The sequence below is a fragment of the Nycticebus coucang genome, chromosome 2, assembly GCF_027406575.1.
Source record: "Nycticebus coucang isolate mNycCou1 chromosome 2, mNycCou1.pri, whole genome shotgun sequence".
Lineage (NCBI taxonomy): Eukaryota > Metazoa > Chordata > Mammalia > Primates > Lorisidae > Nycticebus > Nycticebus coucang.
In genome coordinates, this window is record NC_069781.1 from 14,463,817 (window position 1) to 14,474,653 (window position 10,837).

Here is a 10,837-nt window from a genome sequence, read left to right on the forward strand (position 1 = left end):
TGATGTGAACCTATCAATCTTCTCTCTCAGCTCAGCTCCTGATCTTCTGCTTTATTGGATTGGTTCTGGCCATTATTTCTCCCTCTGGATGGGAGCCTCTGCTGAAAGTTGACTTCAGTTGTCCATCTTGCCTCTTGTCCCATTTGTTGGTCTTTTCAAATGTATGGTTTATTTTATTTTGTTACGTTTTACTCTTATGTTTGATTTCCTTTCCTTTATCTTGCATTGGTAGATTAGCTGTTCTTTTTACAACTTCTGAAGATTGATGCTTACCTCACTACTTGTGATCTTTTCTTTTTCTTTTCTGACACTTACATGTAATGTTATAAATTCCTTGTAAATAATGTTTCATATCATTTCTTATTCAGATGAAAATATTTTCTAATAGACATTGTAGTTTCTCTTTTTACACCTAGATTCTTCCTAGATGAGTTCCCAATTCCCAAATATTTGGGCATTTCTAATTACATTTTTGTTATGATTTTTAGCTTGATTGCATGTGGTCTGTGTGATGTCTGATTTTAATCCTTTGACATTTATTGTGGTGTGTTTCATGGCTCATTAAATGAGTAATTTTTGCAAAGGGCGTATTCTTGCCAAGGGTGTATTCTCTTCATGTGTTAAGTACAATGTTCTATATATATATCCATTAGACTAAATAACTGTGCTTTTCAAATTTTCCATATCTTTACTGAATTAAAAAAAATCTATTTACGCACTGCGGACGTCCCGGGTCTGGGTCTCTCCCAGCGGAGCGAGTTCTTAAAAAACCCGGTCGCGCCGGCGACCCTCTGGTGACCTTCCTGAGGCGTAGACTAGAACATTTATAAAGCGTGACAAAGGGAACGGGTTCCTTCCAGATACGGTTATCTTCGTGATTTGGCTTTCTGGTTAAAATCGGAAACTAGTATCAGAGAGAGAACTCTGATGACTGCAAACCGGCCATTCATAGAGGATTTACCACTAGGGGTGTTAGACCTTTGTCTAATATAATTTCATGAATCTTCTAGGGTTTTTTGTTGGGGGGTGGGGTGGTGGTTGTTTGTTTTGTGTTTTCCGGTCCCGCATTTTGTTTCTTATTTTGGTTTTGGCAAATACAGCATTGTACCAAACTGCTGCTCCAGCAGAGATGATTAGATGAAAAAAAAAATCTATTTGTTCTCTCAGCATAGTGTGTTAAAATTTCCTGTTAAAATGTATTTGTCTAGTTCTCCTTGTTATATTAATTTTTCTTTCTGTATATTTGTGTCTTTTTCATTACTGAAAAAATTTGCAACTGCTTTATTTTCCTGAGCTGTGAAAGCTTTTGTTCTTATAACATGGGCCTTTATGTTTGTAACAGTGTCTTTTGTTCTTTTTTTAATTGAGATAGTTTCACTTTGTCACCCTTGGTAGAGTGTTGTGACATCATAGCTCACAGCAAGGCTCAAGTTATTCCCTTGGCTCAGCCTCCCAAGTAGCTGGGACTATAAGCACCTGGCACAGTGCCTGGCTAGTTTTAAAGACAGGGGTCTTGCTCTGGCTCAGGCTAGTCTCAAACTCATGAACTCAGGAAATCCACCCATCTTGGCCTTCAGAGTGCTAGGAGTACAGGTGTGTAACACTGCGCCTGTTTTATTTATTTATTTTTTGAGAGAGTCCCCATTTAGAGACAGTCAGCATATATAATTGCTAATAATTATACAGCATAAAATAGAGAGAACTTATATAAAGTGAGAGAGAGAGATGCTCAGAGAGAACTTCAACTATATGTAATAGTTGGTTACATTAAAAATAGTGTATTCTACAAGAAAGTGAAAAAATATGTTGACTATTTGCATGCATTCTGCATAGAGAAGGATTCTTCAAGAAAATAAGCTACGACAAAGCAGACCTCTTGATTTGACAATATATAAAATAAAATCTTCCTGACATAAAAATTATAATGAAATAAAGAATGAACTGAGAATATTACCAAGACAAAGAATACAAAGATGTAGTAACTTTAATACAGAAAGACCTGTACAATTCAATAAAAAGTCCTCAGTAGACAGTTAGCAGGTGGCACAAAGAAAAACAATAAGGGAAATAAAAAAATTAATTAAGAGACCCAGGAAAATGATTCCATCAGCAATAATCAAAGAAATGAAAATGAAAGCAAGGAGATATCATTTTGGCTGTCATTTCACTTATAATTAAGGTGAAAATGTAAACATCAAAATTTTAGAGGGTGCAGACAAAAGAGGGTGCATGCTCATTTGGGCATTTTGGCAAAATGGTTAAAGAGCTCTATAAAAATTCAACTTAGACATGCTGCTTCTGGAAATATTAAAGGTGATAGACTGTGAATATGAAACTCAGTTCTTTCCAGAGACTCATACTGTGTCACTATTTGCAAGCAAAAACTTAGAAACCTCCAAATTGTCCAACAGTAGTAAAATGTTATGTAACTCACAGATCTTTCTTCTGATATAATGTTAGAAAGATAAATGTTCAGAAAGAGAATTGTAACATGGAGACAGCTCCTGTTATAAGATTAAATGAAAAAGTACATAAAGTTGTACCTGTGGTACTTTCTCAACAAGGTAAAATACAAAAGCAATAAGGAAAAAATAGGAGAGAAATGATGTAAAATTTCAAAATATTATCAGTTATCTTTAAATGGAGGGATGGCGAGTGTTTTATTGTCTTCTTTTTTCCTGTTAGTTTATGTTTTACAAGTTGAATGCAGTGAACATGCATTGCAAAATTAGCAGGTAAACAAATAAACCAGCACTTAAAAACTAAAGAACCAAGGATTTGTCCCAATAGTGGTCAGTCACTCAGTCAGAATCTTTATACCCACTTCCAGTTGGTTGATTTTGGAGCAGTCCCCTAATCTACCTGTGCCCAGTTTCCCGTCTAGAGTTATTCTTGCTCTCTTAGTCCCCACAAAACCTGTGTCTTGTTGGTTCAGCTTTCTGCACGTGCAGGTCAATCCCTGTATGTGAGCTGCTTCCAGATCTAAGCTTGGGAATCGTCCCTGAAACTCAGAATATGGGACCCTTTCCAGATCTTGTCAGCATTTCTTGTCATTGGGTGGGATCTCTTAGTTGTAGACTGAGCTGCTAGCTGAGCTTTGGTATGATGCTGTTCTTTTAGTGGTTCCATTTTTTGAATCTTCTTCTATACCTATCTCAACTAATTAATTAGGTCACCCTGTGGGAATACTGGCCACTCCCTCTTTCCAGTTTGCACCTCTGTCCTTGGACAGTTGGTCCCATTCCAGTCTTGTCACATCAGCCATTCTCTATTTGTTAAACTTGCTGACAATGTTGAATATCCATCTTCCCTGAAATTTGAGTTACTCAAAATTATAATAGAAGAATCCACTTGGGAAGGCATTTAGGAGAGCCTGAGGTTGTATTCTGGGGAAGTTTCCTTTACCAAGTAGAGCATTTCCTCAAGCCAATGAGTCTCCATGAAGCCCTCTTTATGTCCCTATTCCTCAGGCTATAGATAAAAGGGTTCAGCATGGGAGTGACCATCGTGTATACTACAGATGCCACCATTCCAGTATCTGCTGAGTAGGAGGACGAGGGCTGGAAATACACCAGAAAGAGGGTCCCATAGAAGAGAGTGACCACTGACAGGTGAGAGCCACAGGTAGAGAAAACTTTGTGCTTCCCCGCAGCAGAAGGGACCCTGAAGATGGTATGCATGATGTGGGCATAAGAGACCAAGACACAGGAGAGAGGGATCACACCTGAGAGAACTCCTTCAGTTAACATTGTGACCTGAAAGATATGAGTGTCTGAACAAGCAAGTTTGAGAAGAGGGGGCACATCACAGAAAAAGTGTGGGATGGAATGGGAGGCACAGAATGAGAACTGAGCCATTAGAAAAGTAAGTGAGAAAGCCAGGATGTAGGAGCAGAGCGCGGATGCCAGCACCAGTGTCAGGCAGCGCTGGGGATGCATGACCATGGTGTAGTGCAGAGGAAGGCAGATGGCCATGTAGCGATCATATGCCATCACGGCCAGCAGGAAGTCGTCCATCAGGGCCAAGGTAATGAAGAAGTACATCTGCATGAGGCAGCCGGTGTAGGAGATGGTGTGATGCTGTGTCTGGATGTTCACCAGCACCTTGGGGACAATGGTGCAGGTGAAGCAGGTATCGATGAAGGACAGATTGGCCAGGAAGAAGTACATGGGGGTGTGGAGGTGCTGGTCAGAGGCAATGGCCAGGAGGATGAGCAGGTTCCCCAAAATAGTGACCAGGTACATGGCCAGGAAGAGCCCAAACAGAAGGTGCTGCTGAGCAGGGTGTTCAGAGAAGCCCAGGAGCAGGAAGTCAGAGATGGTAGTTTGGTTTCTAATTTCCCTTTAAAGTAGAAGAATTGGAGGAAAATCTTTCTTAATATAACTAGACTCCAGATACTTGGATAATTTAAGACATTTTGTCTGTCTTCTGTGTTCCTCTTATAGGTCACAGATATTTACTGGTATGTCTTGATGGTAGACTTGTAAACATGAGGACGTGGGAATATTGACATGAGAACTGTGGACAATGATAATGGGAGATCTTGTTAGGTGATTTTCCATTATGGATATTTTTTTTATCTTGTGCTGTCAACCTCTTGGATGAAGTGGAGCTTGAGATCCGCTTGGAAGTCTGAGTATGTCTCTGCCTCTCCTTTTCATTCCCCTTTTTAAATAGTGGAAAGCTATCTGTTTCATAGGCTTGTGAAATTTGAATAAAATACCTTGAGCATATGCATTTACTAGAAAATTATTAAGCAGATGTGTATGTGTGTGTGTGTGTGTGTTAGAGGGAGAGAAAGATTGGTTTATTTAGATCATTGCTGGGACTCAGGTATTCTTGGTATGATGAAAATATCTACCCTCTTTTTCTGTTGGGGACCCTTCAAATAAAATAACTTTATATACTCCAAATTGTGTTACAAGTATGAGGACTCATCATCATTATCATCAACAGCATTACTAACATCACCAGTCACTGGGAGTGCTGGGTTTCGTGTTTTATCAAATGGAAATTCTTTCTCTGTCTTTCCTAACTGTGTAATCCTAGGCATTTTACACACCCCTTTATCCTCTTTGAGCTTCAATTTCCCTGGACTGTAAATGATGTACATATTTTGTATTATTGTAGATAATAAATGAGATCATAAATCCAAAGTGCTATCATAGGGTAGGCTTTCAATATATTGTTATTAATATTGTCAGTGTAGCAGATCAAATGAAATCTGGAGTTTCTAATGCCCTGGAAAATGTTAGATGACATACTTCCCAGCTGTAACCCTAGATTACCCTATTTTGGGTAGATTATTTTCTCTGAGTATAATTTTCTTCATTTTAAGAGGTGACTGTATATAGTAAGACCCTTTCTCTAAAGAAAATGAAAAAAGTTATCTAGACCGGTGTCTATAGCTCAGAGGCTAGGGCACCGGCCACAAACACCAGGGCTTGCAGGTTCCAACCCAGCTGGGCTTGCCAAACAACAATGACAACTACAACAAAAAAATAGGTGGGTGTTGTGGTGGGCACCTGTAGTCCCAGCTACTTGGGAGGCTGAGGCAAGAGAATCGCTTCAGCCCAAGAATTTGAGGTTGCTGTGAGTGTGACACCACAGCACTCTACCAAGGGCAACATAGTGAGACTGTCTAAAACAAAAAGAAAAGAAAAGAAAAGAAAAAAAGTTGTCTAGGTGTGGTGATACACACCTGTAGTGCCAGCTTTTGGGGATGCTAAGGCAGGAGGATCACCTGAGCCCGGGAGTTCGAGGTTTCTGTGAGCTGTAATTGCACCACTGTACTCCAGACTGGATGACAGAGTGAGACTCTGTCTCATAAAAAAAAGAAAATAACCAGTGTGATGAAAATATTTCAAATTGTAAAAAAAAAAAAAAAAAAAGAAAATATTTCAAATTGTATATAAAACTAGCACATTGTACCCCATGATTGCATTAATGTACACAGCTATGATTTAATTAAAAAAAACCTTAAAAATATTATGCTAAAAAAAGAGAAAATATACTTGCCATACACGACTGTTGAAAGCATCAAAATTCTGGAATCAACTGAAGACATTTTCAGGACCTATGACATAAAATCTGAGATGAGGGATTCTAACTGGTGCAATTGGATGGTGAGCAGACATTGCTAGCCTGTCCTGTGTTAATGTCATATTGTTGGATGTGGTGATAAAACACATTCCCTCTGGGTCTAACAAAGCTTTATTGGGTTGTGATGTTGAATAAGTTGGTCTGTCTTTCTGGCTTCATTTTCTGCATCTGCTTGAAGAGGGTAAGAACAATGCCTAGCTCATAGCATTGCAAGGATGCAATTAGATTAAGATTGTGCAGAGCTATAACAATTAGTGGCTTATATCTAAGGCCCTTCCAATATTAGCCTCTCTTGATATTCTTATTTCCTTAGAAGGGTTGCCAAATCAGGGTGCTTTCTAGGGTGAACAACTAGTCTTCTGCATTTACCCAGGACTTTCCTGTTTTTAAAATGGAAAGTCTGAATTCTGTGAATCCCCTGGGTAACTGGGATAACCGGTCACCATATATGTCACTTTTCATGGTCTATATCTATGGGAAATTGGTTTTTAAAAATTTTTTGGGGGGGTACAAATATTTTTGTTACTTGGCTACCTTGCACAAGGCTTAAGGTGGGGTTTTTAGTGCGCCCATCACCAGAATACTGTTCACTGTACTCAGTCAGTAAGTTTTTACCCCTCACCTCCTCCGGCCTTTCCTCCTTATTTTCCAATGTCTTTTACATGTACTGTGTAATAATTGGGAGCTAAATGTTGAGTGCACACAGGCATAAAGAGATGTAAATGGTTTTGAAATTATAAAGTTTAATAGAGTTGTAACTGTCACTGTCATCAGTGTATCATCATCATGACCTTTGGGTGTCAGTGGCTCTGACCTACCAGTACCACAACAAAGCATCCACTTTGCCGTGTGCAGACTCAGGCTTGAGTTACAGCTGTAGCATCTTGGTCAAGTCATTTAACTTTAATGACAAAATGAAACTAAATGTATTTACCTTGCGTGGTTCTGAAGCTCAAATTAACTATTGAGCTTAGGGCACTCAGTCTGAAGCTCAAATTAAAAACACAATCAAAAACAAAGTGACTCATTGAGCGATCAGTTGTCACAGAGTTGTGCTTTTTTTTTTTGACACAGAGTCTCACTTTGTCACCATTGGTAGAGTGCGTGGTGTCACAGCTCACAGCAACCTCCAATTCTTGGGCTCAAGCAATTTTCTTGCCTCAGCTTCTCCAGTAGCTGAGACTACAGGTGCCCACCACAACGCCTGGCTATTTTTAGAGATGGGGTGTTGTTCTTGCTCAGGCTGATCTCAAACTCCTGAGCTCAAGCAATTCCCCCGCCTCTCAGAATGCTAGGATTACAGGCATGAGCCACCCGCCTGGCCTGTCAGTTGTTGTAGAGACTGTTACTGTGCATGAATAGTGACAAGGAATGATCCTGAAAGCCTCTGATTATTGAGTGGCCTGTGAATAAATTGTCCTTTCATAGTACAGGGGTCCTGGGCACTGTATAACTCGGTTATTGTATCTTGGCAGTTCCAGGAACTTGAGAGTGGCCGATGTACATTGATTCAGGCTGGATTCTCAGGGAGTTCATGAATTTTATTATTATCATTATTTATTTATTTTATTAAATCATAGCTGTGTACATTGATATGATCATGGGGCATCATACACTTGCTTCATAGACCATTTGACACATTTCTCATGGTGGTCAGCAGAGTCAGGTTGTATTTGGCTGAGAGGGAGGAAAAGGCAGGAAAGGATGAAAGAATGGGGAGAAGCTGTGGAGTGTGTGTGTGACTAATGTTCCCATCTGCACCCTCACCTCTTACCTGGAAATTCTGGCCATCCTGAAATCCTGTTCCCTTCACTGAGTGTTGGGCCTGCTTCCTCTGTTTGGTCTGCCTCTTCTACATCTCTCCAAGAGCACTGAGAGCGGAGACGGGGGTTCAGTGTTCTTTCTTTCCTAGCAGCAGCACAGTCTGATGACTCAGACTGAAGTGACCTGATGTCAGACATAGGAGCCAGGAAGAGCTGTGGGCTTTTCACATGCAGAGTCTCCTGGGACCCAATCACCGACTTCCTAGTTTGAGAAAAGATGGGGCAGATGTCCAAACTCCCAGCTGTTCCTCTGGGTCCTGGAGTCCTGATTGCCAGCAGTATTGGGAACACTTTTGTTTCAGAGTGACCAGGTCTGGGGCACCGGCACCCCTCACCTGGGCAAGGGAGTGGGAGGGCTCTACCTTTCTCTACCATAACCCACTATGGGGTCTCCACATTCTAATCAGATTCCAATCCTCATGAAGAAAACACATCATCTCTCTGAAAATAAATAGTAGTAAATAAATAGAACAAATTTGACGTGGAATGACAACGCAATTATTGCCTTCAAATTCCTATAGTTCTGTCATGTAGACATAGTGATCAGACTTGTTCCCTGGGACTCCAGAAGGTGGAGATATAACTTAAATCTGCAGAAGAATAGGGGTTTCTGCATACAAGATTAAATTGTTATTTTTATTTTTTAGTTCCAATTATTATGGGTACATAATAGTTGCATATCTTTATAGGGCACATGAGATGTTTTCATACAGTCATACGATGCGGATTAATGAAGTCTGGGTAATTGGGGTATCCATCTCCTTAGGAATTCATCTTTTTGTGTGTGTTAGGAACATTTCAATTCTACTCTTTAGGTTATTTTAACATATACCACAACTTATTGTTGATCATAGTCACTTTGTTATGCTACCAAAAAGTGCTCATTCTATCTAAGTATATATTTTGCATCCATTAATTATCCCCATTTTATCCTCCCCGCCTTCCCTGATATCCTTCCAAGCCTCTGTTAACTGTCATTCTATTTTCTGTCTCCATGAGATCAATTGTTCTTAATATTTGTCTTCCACTAAAGATTTTTAAAATTGCAAAATGCATGCAAAATACAGAATTGTCTAAAACATATAGGAATAGTTTTTTTATAGTTTTCTCATCTATGCATATATGCCTAAAACATGTATTATTTACATTTGCCTATTTTTATCCTTCTCATGAATGGGATCGTTCAGCTTCTTTCAGTCAATATAGTGTTTTTGATATTCATGTTGATACTTGTATCTATAGGTTATTCTTTTTTACCCCTATATAATAAAGGTTGACACTATACTAGTCATTCCTTTAGAGTTTTTCATTTTGGAATTTAGAATGTTTCCAATTTTATTTTTATTTATTTATTTTTTGGCCGGGGCTGGGTTTGAACCCACCACCTCCAGCATATGGGACCGGCGCCCTACTCCTTGAGCCACAGGCGCTGCCCTGAATGTTTCCAATTTTAGAAAAGAATGTTGTGTGTACATAATATATTATTTGATACCACTAGTAAGTTCTGGGGTTGCATACTGTGATAAAAACCCAGTAATATTTTGGCAAGTAGATGTATGAATATTCATACCACATGGAGTGAACAGACTACATATCCAGATTTGGTTTGCTACAAAATAAGTTTGCTGAAACCCCACGAAAACTCCTATCACTGATTTTTGGATTTTAGGGTTACAGCTAAGGGATTGTATCCTTACATTCCATCATGGGATGTACCATAAGGTACCTATCCATTCTAATATTAATGGACATTTGGATTTGTTGCTATATTTTTGCCACTATTTAAAAAATTGTTTATGAGGTCAATTAAATTTGGAAACTCTTCCTAGTAAAAGTGCTACATGCCTCATTGCTGAATATTACTACAGTCACCAGATAGCCAAGGAGAGTACTTCAAAAGTGACCACCTGTGTTCTTTATGCATTACTGTCTGCTGCCCACTGTGTGAAGGCAATCTTACCCTGATACTTGACTTTGATCTTGGAAAATGATCTCCTGGAATCAATGTCTACTTACCTCCATTGACTGGTTCCTTCTAATCTCTCTCTAAAATCTTATTTTATTTCTTCTACAAACTAATTTATTTGCCTCAAGTTATAAAGTTCCAAACACTGCCAGAATCATAATATCTAACTTCTATTAAGCATTTACAATAGGCAGGGTAGTGTGCTGCTTTCTTTACACAGGTTGTCCTCTCACCTTAATCCTGATGAAACTAGCTCCTGTTATTATTTCCACTTAATAGGTGAGATAAGCGAGGTTTAGCAGGCTTATAAATTTGTTGAAGGTTACAAAAATGGTAGCAGTCAGAATTGGAATCCAAGGCCATTGTGTTTCTTAACTAATCCCTCTACACCATGTCACAGTGGTCCAGTGGCATGTATCTCCTCAAACAAAAAGCAGACTCCTTGGAGTTTTCATCATACTGGTGTGGCTTTTTCATCCTTTTGCACCTTGTGTCAAGACAGACCCTTGGAAAAATTCTTGATCAGTTAAATTCCATTTTATATTCTACCACGTCTTTTTTTTTTCCATATTGAGTTTGACTGTTATATTTCCCCCTTTTATGTCAACCCCCTAAGTTCTTCCTATGTAAAGTTATAGTTTCCTCTTAACTTTTTTCACTTGTCTCCTTGACATTATTTAGCCATAGTTTGTCTTTCAGATGTTTGAAGTGCTGGACAGTGCTCCCCATGGCTTTGGTGGTGAAATTATTTTAAAGGCAATGACGTCGGGATGGATGAATGGGAATGGGGAAAGGAGGGCCAGTGTTCATTGTGTGATAATAATTGGAGGAGGCCTTTTCCATATTCACTGGAGTCCCTAAGGAAATTGACAACACAGTGATACGTTCTAAAGGTAGAATAATTATACTGAATGCCCGCAAGCACTTAGGCTGAACTGAATGAGAG

The 10,837-nt window shown here is 39.3% G+C and overlaps 1 protein-coding gene across 1 annotated transcript; it reads right to left on the bottom strand.

Annotated features, from left to right (window-relative positions):
• Nucleotides 1–3,401: 3,401 nt before the first annotated feature.
• Nucleotides 3,402–8,063, bottom strand: LOC128596123 (olfactory receptor 1G1-like). The gene is made up of 2 exons (XM_053605544.1): nt 7,870–8,063; nt 3,402–4,341 (listed from the first exon to the last, which is right to left on the bottom strand). Exons 1-2 carry the CDS (start codon nt 8,061–8,063, stop codon nt 3,402–3,404), a joined length of 1,134 nt encoding a protein of 377 aa, XP_053461519.1.
• Between the last annotated feature and the right edge of the window lie 2,774 nt (nt 8,064–10,837).